Source organism: Pteropus vampyrus, unplaced genomic scaffold (assembly GCF_000151845.1).
Source record: "Pteropus vampyrus isolate Shadow unplaced genomic scaffold, Pvam_2.0 Scaffold44, whole genome shotgun sequence".
NCBI lineage: Eukaryota > Metazoa > Chordata > Mammalia > Chiroptera > Pteropodidae > Pteropus > Pteropus vampyrus.
The window spans coordinates 3,758,852-3,779,351 of NW_011888825.1; the positions used below are offsets into that span (position 1 = coordinate 3,758,852).

A 20,500-nucleotide genomic window follows, 5' to 3' on the forward strand; every position below is an offset into this window, starting at 1 on the left:
CAATGTTGGGCAATCCAGCTAATGGTCTGGCTGAGAAACTGACCGGGTAGCTCAAGGTATAATTGAAAAAAGGAAAAGACTTTTTTTCAGAGGTGGCCCTTGTCTCAGATTTTTCATACAAACTTAAAATTTGATAATCATAGAAAGTTAAATGTCTTCAAGAATTTTTTCCATGAGTTAAAAATGAGAATTTTTTTCCTAAGGCTTCTGATTGCTGAGAGCAATATTGAGATAATATAGTGTCCCCTGAATCTGAATTAAAATCAGAAAGAACAGCAAACAAATCTGTTCTTACCTTAGGGCCTATTTTCATTCACATTTTACGGTGAAAGAATTCTATTCTACTTACCTAATTGACAACAAAATAAGGAGTGCCATTTCTTTCAAGTCCAGACTCATTGCCATGTTCCTAGTTCCTTGGTCTGTCCAGCCTTTGAACTCCATCTTTGTTCTACCCTCTAAGAATGTTTCTTAAAATGCCCAATCTGGGCCTCTTTCTTTTCTAGGATTTTTCCTAGATCTGTATGTTCAGAGTGGATTTGTTACCCCAGAAGGTTGCCAGTAGTTCAAGTATGTTTTGTGTACATACACAATTCAGCAAATGGTAGCTTAGACACAATAAGATAGTTTGAGTACAGAGCCCTATCCTTAGGGGCTCATGATTTAATATGTATTCATGTAAATTGTGTCTCCACCTATTCCTTCTGTCAGAAGACCAGTATAGCTTTGTCTCTGCTGTCTCTAGATTTTAGAATTTTAGCTCTTGAAGGAACCTTAGAAATCTTCTTTTCTAGGATCTTCATTTCAGATGGGGAAACTGAAGCACAGAGAGCAGAGATTTGCCTGTGGTTATGTACCTGACTCCCCTCTGAGGCGTCTCACTCAACTAACGACCCTCTGCTCCCAGGTGTCAACACTCACCATTTTATTCATTTCATCTTTGGCTGCCATCCAGGACATTGTTCAGAGTCTTAGGAGTCTAAGATAGGGGCCAATTTATCTCTTCAGGAGTTCTTGTCCACACTTGCCCATTTTGTGGTTGCAGGCTCCCTCTCTCCTCCATGTTCTTATATCACCCTTTCTCTATCCTTCCCCCCCCCCAATGGCTCTGAGATGCACCAGTGCCAGGGAGGCCCAGCTGTGTGGTCAAGCAGAGGCACTTGTACATGTTCAAGGAAGACCCTTGTTTTACTGGGCTTTGTTCAGGGCTGACCCTCACCAGAAGAATGTCCTTCCTAGAGGAGCTGACCCATCGAGCGGGCCTACATAAGAAGGAGCACCTTGTGTTCCCTGCCCTGACCCTCTGCCTAATGCCAGGACAGCCTGTTCAGGCTTCTGTAACTCTGGAGAGCTTTGACTCTGACCTGCTTTGTTTTGACAGCTTGTGGACTACCGGGCAGAATTCAGCAAATGGTGGCTGACAGAGTTCAAGACAGTCAAGTTCCCTTCCCAGGGAACCATCTTTGACTATTACATAGATCCAGAGACCAAAAAGTTCGAGCTGTGGTCCAAGCTCATCCCCCAGTTTGAATTTGAACCTGAGATGCCTTTGCAGGTGAGTGTGGCCGAGTAACCAAGGACATACAGTGACCCCAAGAATCTGCAATGACTCTAGTAGCAGCCCCTTATCAGTATCCAAGAGGAATTAGTCATCACCTGCTACTCACTTTTTTGGAGGAAATCATAGGTGCAATGAAGTCATAAGATCCTCTAAAAGGCTAGATAACGTAACTACGAGACCCCACTGTCAACCTGGGAGGGAAAGGGGGGATAGCAAAGGCAGAAGTTTCTGAAATGTGTTAGAGAGGCCACAGGGAAGCAGACAGAGCTGGCAGAGAAGGAAAAGAATGCTCTCTACCCAGAGAATAAGTTGATAGGATGGTCTTACTATGGATATTAGGGAAGACCCTCCTGCCTGAGGTGGTGAGCTCCACCATGACAGCAGAATTCCTTCTTCTGAAATGCTCCAGAACATTTGGCGGTGCATCTGTTTCTCCCACGAGCCCCTGGCACACTCATCGTGTTCCCATTTCAGGCTTGTTTGGTGCACACAAGTGAAACCATCCGAGTATGCTATTTTATGGAGCGGCTCATGAAGAAGCGGCGGCCGGTCATGCTGGTGGGAACCGCGGGCACAGGCAAATCGGTGCTGGTTGGAGCTCAGCTGGCTAGCCTTGACCCCGAGAAATACCTGATGAAAAACGTACCATTTAACTACTACACAACATCGGCGATGCTGCAGGGTAAGGGCCCAGAAGGCATGGAGGAGAGGGTGTGGGGTGTCTGAGTGGCCATGGTGCCCGATGCAGAAGAGCTGGAGTAGAGAGAGCATCAGGTACCTGCTCGGCTAGATAGTACATTTCCTCTCACAATTCCCTTCTTGCTTTTCTTCTTCTTTCTCTTCTACAATACCCATCCCAGTTCTCCAACAACCCTTAGCACACCCTCTTCCCCTTTCCTTTCTCCCTGCATTCCTCCCTGGCCTGCTAAATTACTCCAGGGCAGGGATTTCAACACAGAGCAGTTCAGCACCTTGATGATAAAACCTGCTGAAGACCCATGGAGAGATCTGCATGGGCTTGTAGATTTCTGTCACCTGATGTATCTAGAGATCATTTCATTCACCCTTCATATTTTATAAAGGGGGAAACTGAGGCTTAGATAAAAGTACATGATTGCCCAAGGTCACCACCAAAGGCAAGGCTGGTGTGGCACTTCCAGTATCTGACCACATGGAACATACTTTTCACTGGGAGTTTACACACCAGGCTCCGTAGTAGACATGAGGCCTCCTAGGTGTGACTTCAGGGTCAGAGGCTCACTACAGGTGTTTTCTTCTCACTAGAGTCACTTCCTCTTTTTATAGAAACACTTGCTACAATAACCCTTGAAACAGTTTCCTTTCGAAGAAATGCCCACACCAACCTCCCATAAAGAAAAGGGGAGTGGCAGGCCTGGGGAGGAAGCCCCACACTGTAAAAGCCTTGCCCCACTCTCTACCCCTAGCATGCAAAATCCTCTAAAAATGAGGAATTCAGTGTATGTGCTATTTACAGATCAGCAAGTTATAAGCCATAGCTTATAACATGAAAAGTGAACCTGGCACTTTTCCTGTCTGACTATATCATCAGGCCTTAGGCCAGCAGACTTGCAGAACAGGCTACACCTTGACCACCACCTGCTCAGCCTGAACCATTTTTATTTATCTGGTCATTCTGTGCCCTCTGCCTAGTGTGAGCCCCAGAAGCAAGCACTGTGGTGTTGCCAGCGCTCTGCTTTCCCCAGTTCCCCTGTGAGAGACTAGCTCACTTCCCACCTTCTTTCTGCACCTTTTGCCAACTCTTCCAGAGTTAGGGTCCAGCCAGCTCTTTATTCCTAGTGGAACGCAGTGTTGTCTCTGCTCTCTACCTCTCATAGCAGCTAAGTGCCTGAAGCTTGTTGATAGAAGTTAAAATTATCCCCTCTCTCCCCTTCAGTGACTGAGAGAGATCTCCTCAGGGTTTCATCTACTACTGAGCTGATAAGTATTTTACACCCCTAGTCCCAATTCTGCAATTGACTATAATTCCCATATGAATGTTAACCAGACAAGGTGAAATCATGAAAATTTATGTTGACTCTTCACTGCTTGGTCAATAATGTGAGCATCTTCTATTTGAATACTGAAAAACTACTTCAATTTTTTGTTCTTTTCACAATGTAAACAGCTATAAGAATGATATATTTTTAAGTTTAATCTGCATTATTAATATTTTCCCATTTTATAAAATTAATATTTTTTAGCATTTTCTTAAATCTATACAATCAACAAAACGAATCAAGCCCCGGTCTGTATTTTTGTCCATTTTCTTGGTGTAAATTCTACCACAATGACCAATTTCAAGCTGCCAATGTGATGTCAGTGAACATGGAATCCAGAAGAAATGCACATTAGCACACCATTAACAATATTCCTGCTTTACAGATAAAATAGGTGAAAACAATCTTGAGCATAGATAATGTTGAAATGTAGCAAAATAATTAGGATGTAATGAATTTCGAATGTTATTATATCTGTTTTAATATAATTTACTTAATTATAAGTTTATCTGATTTATTTTTTTATTTTTTAAATAATGGCTGTGTTTAACAACCAGATTGCAAAATTTCCTCAGTTTTAGCAATCAGCTCTCAAGAGCCAGCTCCAGTAAACCACTAGCTTCATATTTACTCCATGAGACCTCAGCTACCATTATGTCAGGCAATGTCATAACCTTCTGTAATGGCCTGGCACCATCACATTAGCTCCCAGTAGTAGTCATAAGCAGACTTTACGCGCCTGGCTGGTTCACATGTTAACACTGTTTGGTCTACCTAACATAATTTCTCTTTATGTTCATGGAAAGATATTACCACTACACTTATTGGCAAGCCTTGAGTCCAGTGACTGATCAGATTGTCAGCTCTGTTCATTTACACCAATTTTTACTGTTACTTACAACTACACTGATGATGATAATGATGATGATGATGATAACTGACATTTATCAAACATTCACCAGGTGTTTGTCAGGTACTACCTCAGATTTGACTTTTACACATTTTTTAATTATTTAATCTTTTACAGCCCTGCGATGGGAAGTAAGTACTTACTTATATCATCCCCATGTTACAGATGAGAAAACCAAAGATGTTAAATAAGCTCCCCTAAGCCACACAGTAAGTGGTGGAGCCATGGTTTGAAGCCAGACAGTCTGACTTCAGTGTCTATATTCTAACCATTATGCAACATTACCTCCCTGGTAAGAAAATACGTTGGAAACTGCAATAAATATTTGATATTATTACTATTATCATTAGTGTTACTATTTGAGTATTTCAAGAAGTTATTTTCTAGAATCCTATTACGGTTTTATAATATAAAAAGTACTGTAAATAGAGAAGAAGAATTCATAGCCAAGAAAGAGAAGATGAGCTTCTTACATTGCCTGAACCTCTTGCTCCTACTCTCGGAACCTCACCTGGAGGAGTTTGTCCTTCCCTCCTGTCAGAACACTGAGAATTATTTTTTAAAAAGTTCCAGGATGCTGTCAAATAGAACCAGGATGAACACTGGCTCCTCACTGCAGCTGGCCATACATCAAAACACACTTTCTGTCTCTTTTTAATTCCCTAGTGGCCTCTGGGTCCCATCCCTCTTCTCACACTAGGTGATGGATGAAGCATCTGTCCTTTCACCTTACCTATCCAGAACCAGCTAGGAACTGGAGAGTAACCTAAAGCCCTTGAGTAGCTTGCATAAATGTAACAAAGTCTATGCAGCAAAGCTCAAACTCTTAATTCTGAAAAATGCTGACTTCCTTTTCTTGGAAGCTCCTTCCTCTTACTTTAGTCACAGCCCAAACAACTTTGATTATTTGACGTCTTAGCCCAGAACATTTTAGAAGCAACGAAATGGCTTCTAAAATGGAAAAATAATGTTACTAACAGAAAAGTGGGAGCCAGAAATCCAGTTAATATCTAAGAAGAAATAGAAAACTTATAAAAGGAGATACAGGAACCCAGAAAGTGAATATTCTGTTATCATTTAGACAAGAGGCAAGCTGTCTCACCTACCTCATGAGCCAATCACTCTTTGCTGCCCAGTGTTTTCACTGCTGTTTGTATTTAAGCCCTTAAGAAAATATCGAATGTGATATGGCATAGTCTGATTTAAAGGCGGGTAGTACACCCAGACCGGTGTGCAAAATGTGTGCTTATAATATGTCTTTAATAGTGAAAGATGGGAAATAGCCTAATTTTCCATATGATGGAATGCTAAGCATTATTATGAAGAATGAGGCAATTCTATATTAATTGAATTGGGACTATCTCTAAAGCTTTGTTGAGTGACAAAAGAAAGATGCAGAATAGTATGCATAGTATGCTCCAAATTCTGTCTTGCTTAAAAAGAGATATATAAAAATTAACACACACGTATATATTTATATATGCTTATAGATATACTTAGAATATTTCCAGGAAGACACATAAGAAACTGATAACAGCAGTTGCCCCTGGCAAGGGAAATTGGATGCTGAGAGTGGGATGGAGAATTATTTAAACTTTTTAAAAATTATGAAGTAGTTCAATCATGTAAAAAAGTACAGAAAATAATGTAACAGATGCCCATGTGCCCACCACCCAGATTTCACAGATGTTAACATTTCGTCATTTTGCTATGTATCTTAGCATTATAAGTACAGCCAATACACCACTCCCATCCCTTCTTCCTTCATGCCCCTTATTAATTGGAGTAGTAAAGTTGTATATCATTCCAAATTTACACTTTTTATACATATGTGTACCCATAAACATACATACTGTTGTGTGCATTTAAAGTTTAAATATATGTCATACTCTAACTTCTTTTGGCAACTTTTTAAATCATTATCTGTTTTGATACATTGCTTTTCACTGTTGCATAGAAGTCCATTGTGTGAATAAATCATGGCTATTTATTCATTTTCCTACTAAAAGGCAGTATAATTTTTAAAAATATTTTCACTTTTAAAAAAGCATTTTTAAGTTGTAATTTATATACACTACATGGCACATGTTAAAGTATACAATTCAATAAGTTTTGAAAATTTCACCCACCTATGAAACCATCATTACAATCTAAATAATGAACATATCCATCACCTCTGAAAGTTTATTATGTCCCTTGGTAATGCCTCCCTCTCACCCAACCCCCACCCAACCCTGTGTCTAGGCAACCACCGATCTGTTTCTGTCACAATATATTGGTTTGTATTTTCTAGAATTTGATATGATGGAATCATACAATATATACTCTTTTTTTTTTGTCTGGCTTCTTTCATTCAGTATGATTTTGTGATTTATTCATGTTGTTGAGTATATCAATAGTTCATTCTTTTTATTCCTGAATAGCAAGATAAAATATGTAAAATACTCAGAATGATTCCTAGCATACAATGAGTGCTTGGTAAATGGAAGCTGTTATTATAATAATATTAAAGTCTTCAAATTATGAATTTATAAATATTATGCATTAATTTCTAAGCCACAACTACCAAAACAAAGGGAATACATGCAAATCTCTTTTTGCTTGAAAAAAAGAATTTAACATAAACTATGCTAAAACAAAAATAATGTTTTTGGAAGAAATGTTCTAACTTTCAAATGGGCAATTCATCAAGATCTCCAGGGGTATATTTGGCAGCTTACTCATTCTGCTAGTCCATCACATACCATTTTTCTCAAAGTCATATATATTTTTTTAATAGAGAAGGCAGGTTCTTGATACTCCCTGCATCTCTCCTCTCTCTCATTACATCCAGCTCTAAGGTCTTCATTGAGTACTTTTCTAAACACAGATTCAGAACTCTTTTAAATACAAATGGGGGTTTTGTTTCCAGGCATTCACATTTCTCACCAGTGTGAATAACACATTCTTTATTTAATGTTTGTAATATACCAGACTTTGTGCTTTAGCTTCATTTAATCTTCTCCACCCAACGAGATACTGTATCCATAATGCTTTCCACTGCCAGCAGCAGAAAATCTGATGATAGTGGCATTAACAGAGATTTTTTTTTTTCATTCAACAAGGAGTCTTGAGGTAGGCAGTGGCTAATGTTAAATCAATGATTCAGTGATATTAATGCTATAATATCTGTTATTCTCTTAGCTGCTCCCTCAAAGTGGCAGGATGGCTGCTGCTCCAGCCATTACATCTTCATTCTAAATGAAAAACAAAAAAAAAGGATAAAGGGGAAAGTTGTTGCCCATGTCAGGAAATGAGAGCTCTCCAGGAACATACACTTATGTCTGTGTCTTTTCATTCAGAACTGTGTCACAGGGCCACCCCAACTGGAAAGTGACTAAAGAGAAAGGAGTTATAAATGGTGTCCGTCACAGAGATGATAGTCCCTATCTTTACAAGATGAGAAAATGAGACTGAGAGGTGTTAAGTGACTAATCTCTAAGTCACACAATGAGTTAATAACCAAGCTGTCTTATTTCATCAAGCTGTAGTGGCCTTCTGCTTTGCTAAGACTGTAAGTCAGATATCTGAATTTTCATAGTAGAATGCCAACATTGCTTCTGTCCATCTAATATCTAGAGCACATGGGTATCTTTCTCTTTGATGGTAAATAAAATAGGCCCTTTAGTTGGTCATGGAAACACTCAGACTTCAATTGACTGCTCTCCGACAGCTGCACAAGGCACAGATCAATAACACTGGCATCTCAAGTTGAGAGGGGCAGAGATCTGTGCTCATTCTCTGTTCTTCTAGCTTCTCTAAACTCTACAACCGAGTTGCACTGCTTTCATTCCCTTCACTGAGTTACAATTTAATGATCTGCCCTTGGGTTTGGTTGAAAGTTAGGAGATAAAAGATAATTTTAAGTTATTTTTATATTTTCTGTAAAATTCAGTAGAAGATCACGCCCATTTGTAGCCTGATAAACCTTTTGTAAGTATCCCTGATATACGCTTTTTAGAATTTTGTACCTGAAAAATTTTTTCATACAAAGTAGAAATGAATTTGTACCGGTATTCTGAGATGACATGATTACTGTAATTAAACACAGATTTAGTTCTGAGCTTTCAAGTAGGCACTTCATAATGGACAATGTGAGATACATTTTTATTTGGGAACAGTAACTATGCCATCTTAGATTACCTGTGCGAATAATTCAATATTGTTTTGGAATCCATTTTAGTCTTTATTTTAATTGGTCTGTTTTATGTCTATTAATATACCTTACACTTCTTCTCATTCTTTTTAAAAATATCATTTTTAATATAAAAAAAATAATTTGCAATGACCCATAGACACGATAGTTTAGAAAGGGAAATAGATGAGCAAAGAACTTGATCAAAGCATCTAGGGGCTTATATTTGCAGTATAGAGAGAATGAGCCAAAGGTGATGCTCTTCACAATTCTGAATTCTCTTACCAACCAACTGCAATTTAAATTATTAGTTCAACAAATATTTCAGTGCTTAATCATACCAATTAGGCAGGAGCCAGGAGTCTGAGTCTTTATGGAAAATGAATCTCTGTAACCTGTTCATTAAAAGTTTAAGGTTGGACAGGACCATATAAGATCTGATCAAACTCTCAACCTCAAAGGAGCATCGAGCTTCCATTATTACAGGTAGACAATATTCGTCCACTTACCTTAGTGTTTTCCAAAAAGGAGATGACACAAAATTAAATCACCAAAGATTTCTCTCTAGTAGGCAACACACTCTGCTTGGAATGGGAGAAGGGAGCTCCAACGTATAAAAAAATTGAAAACAACACGTTTCAGACAATAAAGAAACCATTCCATAAATTTCGATACCTCCAAATTATAGAACACAATGTGGCCATTAAAATCAAGTTTTTAGGAGGATATGTATTATCATATAAAGATGTTTACAATATGTGAAATAAAAAAACATATACAAGTAGAATATTCAGTATAATTCTGATTTTGTAAAGGAAAAATTTGCCAGAGCAAGTAGACTTGAAAGTAATGCTTATTGCTAGGCGACAGAATTATGGACAATTTTCATTTTCATCATTGTGATTGTTTGTGCTTTTTAATCTTTATATAATGAATATGTATTATTTTTATAATCATGCAAAGGATGTTATTTTTGAAAGAATAAACTCAAAGCCCTCATAATATAACTGAAACATCTTAACACGTGAAAAATTAGATAATGCGGAAGGAAAATAGTTCAAACACAGGTACACAAATCATGTCGATGCCAAGTAAGACATGATTAATTACTAATGATCTCTGTCAAAAGTATGGTCAGAAAACGAGTTAACCAAACTGGAGGTTTCTCAAGGGCAGGAGCCATGTTGTAGTCATATCTAAGAAGTAGCTTGCAGTAGTGGTTACATGAGGTAAGCCAGGTTAGAATCCTGGCTTTGCCTTCAGTAGCTGTGTATGACCTTGGATAAAGCCTGTGAATTCCTCTAAGCCTCAGTTTTCCTGTTTGTTAAAAGATTTTTTAAAAAGCTGATGATAATACGGGATAGGGCTGCTCTTAGGAGTCAATGACATACTGCACGTCAAGTCCTCCATAGTATTGCTCCATGGATGAATGAATGTACTGCTCTAGAGTTCAGAAACTGGAGGAATCGATAAGACTGGGATTATCAGGGATGACCCTAGAGAAAGGTTGGGCTGTGAGGGCTTGCAAGGACTTTCTTCTGATGATATGAAAGAAACAGTAAAATCATTGTCAACAGACCTGGATTCTAGTTCCAGCAAGGCATTTAACCTGCCTTAGCATCTGTTTCCTTAGTTACAAAATGGGGATAATAAGTCTTTCTTTGCCTATTGATGAGATTTGTTATAATAATAAAATTCATTCATTTGTTTATTTAATAAATGTTTTTTGAACATGCACTTTATGCTAGATAATATTCTATGTGCTAGGGTTACGATAATGAAAAAAAAAACAAACAGAAAAAGATTCCTGGCCTCATGGAGTTTAGAGTGTGGAAGAGGTGAGATAATAAACAAGATAAATAAGTAGGACATTTAGGATATTAAGTGGTAATAAGTGTTATGGAGAAAAATGAAGTGGGGACAGGGAATAGGAGGTAGGAGGTTAATTTTAGATAGAGTGCCAGAGAGGGACTTACTGAGAAAATAGCATTTGAGTAAATAAATACTTGATGGAATTAAGAGAGCAAACTGTGCTAGCATTTCGGAGAAAAGGATTCCAGGCAGAGGAAACAACCAGAGCAAAGGCCCTGAGGCAGCTAGTGTGTCAGAATCAAGGTGGCTGGAGCAGAGAGAGTGAAGATGGGAGCAACAGGAGAGAAAAACAGAGATGCAAATTTTGTGGATGTGACCAGATTGGCTTTTGCCCCAAGTGAGATGGGGTGCCACTGGAGAGTTTTAAACAGGGGACTGGCATGATCTGACTTACCTCTTATAAGGATACCCTGTTTGCTGTTTTGAGAATATAGTGAAGGGACCTGGGTGAAAGTAGGAAAACCATTTGGGAGGATTTTGTAGTTTCCAGGTGAGAGCCATTGGACAAGGATGGTAGCACTGGAGACAGTGAAATGAGATACAAATGGGAACCCACTTGGAAAATGAAATTGCTCTTTAAAATGGTAGTAAAATAGTGCTGGAGAAAAAGCATGAATAAAAACATAGAGGGCATCTTAGTGCTGCTCCATATGACCACTAGCTGAACGCCAAGTCGTTCCATATGAACAAATTCAGTAAGATAGTACAGATGAACTCGGGATGCAGGTATGGGCTTGACTCTCAGCCAGAAACATGGTGGGAGGGTCACATTTCTCTATATGTCTCAAGTGTTTAGCACCTTCAACATCAACATGTTTGCTGAAACTTAAACCCACTCTGCTCCTCCAGTTCTGGCTGGAAACAGAGTAACTTGCTACCATTCCATCCTAGATGTGACTTGGAGCATAGCTTGGCTAAGAAGGAATCAAAAGTGTGTGTGCCTTTTCCCAGGAAGTCCTCTCCTCAAGGTACTTAACATCGTGTTTTTGAAATAATCTAGTGCATTCTAAGGCCACTTCTTGCTAACCGACATGTTTTTCTCCTTAATAATCCTTTAGAAGCATAAAGAGCTTAATCAGCCCAAATTACAGGGTCTGCTTAATTCCAGAGGTTGATTTGAATATCACTGCTTTGGGAGGAGGAAAAACAAGTCTTCCTAAGGAGAGGATTGTCTACTAGAAGGACCGTTTTCAAAAACATGTCCTTGGCAGCCCATTAATTATATTTCATTTTGACAGATCTCATATATATATTTGTTATATCCTTAGCGGGGGAAAAAGGTGTTGGTTGATTAATTGGTTGATAGTGTATGTTAATTGGATGCTAATTAAATTTAAATTTAATTCATATTTTAAACACTTACTTTAACTCAGGACCAGAAAATTAGAATATTCAAGCTTCTTGAAGTAACTTGTCTTTCTATCTGTCACCTTCATATGTCTATTGACCCTTTCTCCTTGTTTACAAACTTGTTTTTCAGGAAAAGGAATCAGACAGTTCTTAGAGCTTCAAGCTGTAATAGGAAGTGCTGGTTCTAGCAATACATAAATATTTAATTGCTTGGTTGAAAAATATATATATACTTCTACCCTATTAAGTTTGTTCTAAGCAAGTCCTGTCAGGCTAGGAAATGATACTATTTGATTTCTTCCCTCTGGCTGGATAATTGAAGAAATAACTCCAGAAGAGAGTCTGTACTGCCTCTGCAGAAAGACATTGAGATGCTCTGGTAGAGGACCTGATAACCTAAAGATGGGTGGGCAAGCCCTTCATGATACTGGAAGCTTCTGGAAAATTCTCTGAGACTATTGTTTCTATTCTCCCTCAGGGAAAATCCCAGGAGGAGAACTATTTGAGAACACTGTTGACAAAGTATCTACTAATTCCTCTCTTTTATCCCAAAGGTGGGAGGGGCCTCCACCCAGCTCTGGGATGGAAGCCACAGCCTTCATGCTCCTCTGCTATTCTAGGTATAGAAAGCAGGTCTACTCAGGATCTGGTTATTTGCAGATTTCCTGAGGGAGAATATGAGGCCTTGGGACAGTCAAGGTATCTTCTATTTCTGGTCTATAAACAAAGAAAACTGAGACCACAAGTATCATAGAAGGAGCATGGATTTGTCATTTAATTGCTCTGGATTTGTATCCTGGCTCTATCTTAGAGAAGTTGCTTTGTTCTTCTGAGCCTCAGTTTCCTCTTCTGTAAAATGAGACAATAGTACTTATCTTACAGTGATATGGGAAGGAAAAACTGAGATAATTAATGTTTGTAAAAACCTAACACACTTCACATAGTAAGACATTCAATGCCTGGTAGATATAGTCACCATTGCTGCCAGATAATTCCAATGTCACCTTCTGGTCCTGTAGAATGCTTATATCTGTAGTAGCTGCTGCTGTTATTTGCACACAAATGCACACAGCATCATTGCTCATCCTTGACAACTGTACTGTCTTAGTACTGGTATCTGAGGTTTGAATGTCTTTTCCTCACTAACTGGCTCTCTCATTAGGTGTCTTGGAGAAACCTCTAGAAAAGAAGGCTGGCAGAAATTATGGTCCCCCAGGGAATAAAAAGCTTATCTATTTCATTGATGACATGAACATGCCTGAGGTAGATGCCTATGGAACTGTGCAGCCCCATACCATCATCAGGCAGCACCTGGACTATGGCCATTGGTAAGAGCGCACACAAAGGCACCGGGGCTGGCGGGCGGAACGATTAAAGCAGGGCTGTAGGCCAGTCATTATTCCACTGAAGCTGCAAACTTCAGTTTCGTTCTGATGCCAGATTAGAATCCCCATGGCAAACCCCGTTCCTGGTGGAATTCTCCATTTCCTGGAGTATATTTTCAGACAGGGGCCTTACTTCCTACGTGAAAAGAAAGTATTGAGCTCTCATCTAAGGAAAAAAGCCAACCCGTTTCATCAATATTCATCTCAAAAGTTACCTTCCAAACCCCCAAAGCAGAATTAACCACTCCCCTCCTCCGACCATAGCACTGAGCAAGCACTTCCATGGTAACACCTAACATACCATACAGTGCACCTGTGTCTGAGGGTCTAAACAGCTTTCATCTTTTCAGAGCAACTTACAGGGTCTCATTATCTCTTGCAACAGTATAGTTTTTAATAGCAAAAGATCTGAACTTGCCAGAAAAAAAAAAGCAAGTCAATGGTTTGAGACCCTTGTGGCTCACCTTTCTACTTCACATTGAATGGGCTGTTGCAAAAGAATGGGAAGTATGAAGAGGGAATTCAGAGAGAACTATAGTTGCAATGGTAACCGGAGTTGCCTTTCATTCATTTCTAAGTCTTTGTTGGATGCCTGACATGTACAACCACCCACAATCTCCACACCAGCATCTGAGCATCTGAGCAGCTGAACTATATATACTGGAAAAGAAAATCAGCCATGCTTACTAGTTCTACTTTGAATACATGGTTGCAAACCTTAAACAGGAAGTAGAAACTTCCTGGAAATTCTACCATATTGCTTTCATATGTTTACATTTCCACCCTCAGAAGTTTCTGTTTCATACCCTCTCCTCAAGCTTCCCACCTTACCTCAGCTGATAATCATATGCCATCTCTTTCTCTTGCTTCTGCATCGATAGAACTTACTTGCATCCCCATGCATCCTTTTCTCTCTCTTCCTGTGACATCTTCCCTAAGGCTTAACCACCCACCAGCATCGTGATTCTACTTTTTTCTACCTCTTGAAATCCTCACTTTATTAACTACTCCCCTTGTCTCCTTCAAATCATTATTTAAACTTGTATAATTTCTTCCATTGTCTTAAAAAAAAATCATTTTCTAACTATTGCTCTGTCTCTCTCTCCCTGCATAACCAATATAATTTGTCTTCATTCCCTCATTTCCCACTCACTTTTCAGTGCACTGTTATTTAGTTTCTATTTCCCCTACTTTACTAACTGTTGTTGCTCAAGTACTAACTGTATCTTTATTATGAAGTCCCTGTCGAGCCACCATCATTATTATTCTCTCTGTAGCACTTGACGTGGTTGACTGCCTTCTCCTTTTGGAAATACTGACTTTCTTTGCTTTCTGGGGTGCCATGCACCCCTGATTTTTCTCCTATCTCTTAGTCCATCTTTGTGGTCTCTTATTCCTATGCTATTTCCATAAATATTGGATCCGTCAGGATTTTGTCCTAGGCTCTTGTATCTTCTGAATTTCTACCAGTGGATCTAGACTTTTTTTTTTTTTAACCTAACACATGAATGATAGGGCAGCACATCACATATCACCCTGACAATGCATTCACCTACCTAGTCCCTCACATGATTCTCACCTGTGGTTTCTGACTGTTTCAGGTATGATCGGAACAAGCTGTCTCTAAAGGAGATCATGAATGTACAGTATGTTTCCTGTATGAACCCTACTGCAGGCAGCTTCACCATAAACCCACGGCTTCAGGTATGGGAGGAGCTGTAGTAATGTGGTCCTAAATACTGCCTTACCAGGGCTGATGTCACTTGATCATAAATAACAATTGGCCCTTCCCCTGTCTAGCCTTTTAAAGTGATAAATCATATCAGATGCTGACTCATATTTCTAGGAAGATAGAGAAACTCATAGACCCAGAGTCATGAAGCTTTTAGAGCTGGAAGTGGTTGTAGAGTTTATCTGATTTAATTCACTCTTCACAACAAGAAAACTTCAGAGAAATGAAATGACTCTCCCAAGGTCATGTGGATGCACTGAATATAAGATTCAGATTTGGATTCAGATTCCCTGAGGCCAAATTCAATTCATGTCCTACTACCCCTTACTACATCTTTGACCCAAGGTCCAAAGCCCATTATTTTATACTCAACATGAGTGGGTTTCAGGTGGAAAATGTGACCAGAATATAGAATTCGAAGCCCTGATAAGAATTCTTAATTGTTTTATCCAAATTCAGAAAAGATCACTTTTACTTTGTGATAATGGATGTCTAACTTGGGCCTCCTCCACATGCCTGTTTCCTTGTACAGCGTCACTTCAGTGTGTTTGTCCTCTCTTTTCCGGGAGCAGACGCCCTGTCCTCCATCTACAGCACCATCCTGACTCACCACCTAAAGCTTGGAAACTTCCCAGCATCACTGCAGAAATCCATCCCCCAGCTGATCAACCTAGCCCTTACTTTCCACCAGAAAATAGCCACCACATTCCTACCCACGGCAATCAAATTCCACTATATCTTTAACCTCAGAGACTTTGCCAACATTTTCCAGGTGAGTTCATCTTCTCTGATACCCCCTAGAAGATTTAGTGGTGTTCCAGTTCCTCCCATTCTTAGTAAAATAATAGTTAATGCCAAACTTTTAGCGAAGGCACAGTTCACATAGTCATAAATATAAACAGGTAAACAGAGTGTCATGGGCTCCATAATTTCAACAAAATAGAGTTCTGTTTGTTGACTAAATTATTTCTCAGTAAGCAGAAACCATTTCTGAGTTGATTCCTTTGGGCTGGAGAAGACTCAGCATCTTGGGGATAATGTTCTTTACTGATTCCAGAATGCCTAGGAAGGAAAATGGCACAGAAGAAAGAGAAAAGTATACTGTAGTCCCTGGTCATAAATTTATTGTTATTGGGATAAAAAAGAGTGTCCCCCAAACCATGCAGGCTAAGTCTGCTTCCTGAAGAAGCCGTACTGTAACATTCCTAAGACATCATCTGTCAACCCCTGGGATGTCTCTGTCCTAAATAGTCCAGGTTCTTTTCCAGGCCAAAGCCATTTCCAATCATTCCAGCTGCTTATATGATGACCTGTTTTTTGCCCATTGCTTCCAGTTGCCTGGCCCTCCACTATTAAAACTTCCAGAGGGCAATGTAGCAGACTCTGCCCCTCTCTTCCCTTTGGTCAGATACAGCATCCTCACATGGTGACATCCACAACTCTCCCATCCTGGACAAGAACCTACACAAACTACTTTTCAGGGAACCTCTCCCCAAAATGGCACTAAGCCATTACTGAGGGAAGGATACTTTTCACACCAAACAGAGGCCACACTTGTAGGAAAATGTCAGTGAGATCAGAGAGTGAAACATGACCCTCCAGAGGAACACATGTATTTGGAAATAATTACCCAGCCACCACCTGTGGAGCTAGGACTCTGGGGAACTTGAGAATAGCAAAAGTCTAGACCCTGAGGATATAAGGCCTATGTGTTCCACGCAGGGCTCTTGACTGTAAGGAGCAGAAAACTACTAAACATTAAAAAGGTCAAAGATAGAAGAGCTATGCCTCAGAAAGTCTTACCACTGAGCCCTACAGCAAGGTCAAGTTTCTGAGAACACAAGTAAGTGGGCTCAGGACAGCATTTCTGGTTGGATTATGTCTCTCCCAAACATAACTTCAGTTAAAAATGAGGAAACAAAGACCCACAGGGATTATATAGATTTGCCTAAGACACACTGCCATCCAGTGAAGGAACTGGAACCAGAATCTAGGTCTTTGGGTTCCTTTCCGCCACATCATTCTGTCCTTCTCATCTGTACTGCTAATAAGGAGAAGCATAAGATACTTAAAGCAGCAAGAAAGACTCAGCTCCAAGCCTATCAAGGTCACAGTTCAATAGCTCTCAAACCTGGATGATGGCAAAGTTTGTATACGCCCACTCTTATCTCCCATTTATTGAATATTAATTGAGAAAGACATGTTTTATCACACAATCTCTCTCTTAAATTTCACTGCAGCACAATGAAGTGGGTACATTTCCATCTTCATTTTCTAAGTGAAAAAATAAAGAAGTTACAGTCATTTGATCAAATTCACATTGCTCATAGTGGCAGAACTAAAGGGAAAATAGACATTAGCCTCTTTCACCAGAAGCACCAATTTAACAGAGACTCAGAGAAGTTATCAGCTAGTAGATGATACCATAAATGCTCATGGCAGTAGAAAAGTATAAACGATGTTAGTGGAATAACAAGTAGTCTGGTCTGGTGGGAACGGAGAGCAATATGGAGGGGTTGATTACAGGTGAGATTGGGAAGGTAATTTGAAACCAGAGTGGGCCCTCATAAAAAGCCTTACTTTAGTCTGTAATAATAGGTAATATTTATTGAGCACAATCCTAAGCCATTCACATCTATTAGCTAATAATTTAATCATAACAACCACATGAGGTAAAATATAGATTATTTCCAATGTAGAAATGACTGCAGACAAATAAAATGCCTTGAGCATGATCACATAACTGGTAATTTGGGGCAAAAAAGGCTTCCTGAGGAAGGAAGGTTCTATTCCAGGCTTGTTTTAGTGGCTACTGGTACGATGTTGAGGAAGAACCAGATGAGATACTGGAGTGAGGGTGAGTCTCTTGTTTCTCCTGGCCTGTTTCTTTACCTGACTCAAGTAGCCTGAAGGGCAACCCCCTGAACTCTGTCCCAAGCAAACCTCTCTGCAGCCAACCAGCTGTCAGCCACCTGCTACAAGTATGGGAATGTGCATCCCCTACTGCACCACCTGCCACCCTTCAACCAAACAGCTCTTCACCTTCCTCAAAGCTTGACCACAACCTCCCTATGCACTCCTCCCTGACTGCCTGCTTTTCTGAAGGCCTGACTGACAGAAGAACTTAAGAGTATGATTGAAGGCCCACTAGGAGACAAGCACTGTTTTTCTCCATCCAGCTTGATCTAAGACTCAGTAATTCAGACAGTCGCTACATTGCCTTCTGTCTTAATTAGGACAGAATTTGATAGTGCTCTGAGCAGCAGAAATCATTAACTGTTCCCATCTCAATGTCACACATAACTAACTGTCTGAGATAGTGAAAAGTTTGTAACTTGACATGCTCACACTGACTCGGCCCTTAATTTTCACTCAGCCTGAGAGTTTGGCTATAACAAGGCTTTATAAACTTCAACTGATAGCACACCTCACTGTAAAACAAGGTCCTGGAAGTCAGGATTCCTGGTTGGTGCTTCTTCCTGCCCTCCACATCTCATACATGGCTGATACCTTGGAGAGCTGAGGAGGAAGAGACTGAGAGATATGTGTGGGACTAAAGGGGCTTACTGAATTTTTTTAAAAATGAACTTTTGAAGTATAACATACAAGTAGAAAAGCATATTAAGTCATAAGCATACAGCTTGGTTAATTGTCACAAAGTCATCATGCCTATGTGACCACAATTCAGATCAAGAAATAGAACATTCTTAGCATCCCTGAAGCCCCCCTTGGCTCCCTTCCATTCACTCTTTCCTCCTCCTCCCAGGAGTATTGTCTGAACTTCTAACATCATAAGTTATTTGGGCCTATTTTTGGACTTTATGTAAAGAGAATCATATGGTAAATATTTTTATGTTTGTTCAATATTGCATTCGTACCTATATATACAATCATGTTGGTGGTAAAAAATAACAGTAGTAACAATTTCTTTCTTTCCAGTCTTTAAAGCTTCTAATTTATTTTTCTTGTCTTACTGTGCTGGTTACAATTGCCTGTACAATGTTGAAGAATGGTAGTAAGAATGACATCTTGTTGCATTCCTAATTTGAGAGGGAAAGCTTTTAATAGTTGACCATTAAGTATGATGTTTATTATAGGATTTTTGTGGATACTGTTTGCCAGAGTAAGAAAATTTCTTCCTTTTTATAGTTTACTAAGAGTTTTAATCATGAACATATGTTGAAACATAATAAATGATTTTTCTGTATCCATTGAAATAATTACATCATTTTTCTCCTTTTTTTCTGTGATAAATTATCTTGATTATTTTTAAATGTAAGTTCAACCTTGCACTTTTGAGATCAATCCAGTTTAGCTATTACATGTTAAACTTTTTATATTTTGCTGGATTCCATTTGCTATTTTTTCTATATAAATTTTTACATCTATATTAATGATTGTCCTATAATTTTTCTTTCTTCTATTATTTTAAGGTTATAAAGTCCTCATAACATACATTAGGAAGTGTTTCCTTTTAGTCTCCTCTCTGGAAGATTTTGTAAAAGATTATATTGTGCCTTCTTTAAGTGTTGGAAGAATTTACTGATGAAATCATCTGTATTTTTTTTTGTGGAAGATTTTAAACTATGAATCAATTTCTTTGATACATATTAGACAATTCAGATTTTTTCTTTATTTACCAGTTGTGACAAGAAGTTGATGTCATCTATTTCTTTTTTTATTTTTATTTTTCAACTACAGTTGATATTCAATATTATATTATTGAATGTCAATAATATAAGGTGTACTGCATACTGGTTAGATATTTATATGACTTACATAGTGATCCTCCCAATAAGTCTTGCACCCATCTGACACCATGTATTATTATTATAATATTATTGTAATGTTAATATGTCTCAAGCTGTACTTTACATTCCTGTGACTGTTTTGTAACTACCAATTTGTATTTCTTAATCCCTTTCCCTTTTTCACCCAGCCTCTAAGGTTCCATCCCATCTGGCAACCATTAGTTTGTTCTTTATATCTATGAGTTTGTTTCCACCTTGTTTGTTCATTTATTTTGCTTTTTAGATTCCACATATAACTGAAATCATATGGTATTTGTCTTTCTCTGTCTAACCTATTTCACTTAACTCAATACCATCTAGGTTCATCCAAGCTATTGGAAATAATAAGACTTTATTCTTTTTTATGGTCAAGTGATAATATTCATATTTATGTATATATATATATCACATTTTCTTTATCCACTCTCCTTTTGATTGAAGCATTAATTCTATTTACATTTAAAGTAATTATTAATAGGTATGCAGTTTTTTTTCTGATTGTTTTTATAGTTCTCTGTTCTTTTCTTATTCTTTTGCTCTCTTCTCTTGTATGTTGATGACTTTCTGTAGTGTTGTGTTTGGATTCTTTCCTCTTTCCTTCTTGTAGATTTTTATATCTCTTGTAGATTTTTGGTTTATGGTTACCATGTGCTTCATATATACCAATCTATGTTTAAAGCAATCTATTTTAAGTTAATGGTTGCTTAA

General features: G+C 38.7%; 1 protein-coding gene across 1 annotated transcript in view; it reads left to right on the forward strand.

Annotated features, from left to right (window-relative positions):
* DNAH9 (dynein axonemal heavy chain 9) overlaps nt 1-20,500 on the forward strand; it is a 327,356-nt gene that overhangs the window by 165,244 nt on the left and 141,612 nt on the right. The window contains exons 37-41 of the mRNA XM_023529851.1: nt 1,382-1,555; nt 2,036-2,243; nt 13,048-13,213; nt 14,872-14,974; nt 15,535-15,774. Coding sequence (XP_023385619.1) covers nt 1,382-1,555; nt 2,036-2,243; nt 13,048-13,213; nt 14,872-14,974; nt 15,535-15,774 — 891 coding nt within the window. The remainder of the gene's footprint in view (nt 1-1,381; nt 1,556-2,035; nt 2,244-13,047; nt 13,214-14,871; nt 14,975-15,534; nt 15,775-20,500) is intronic.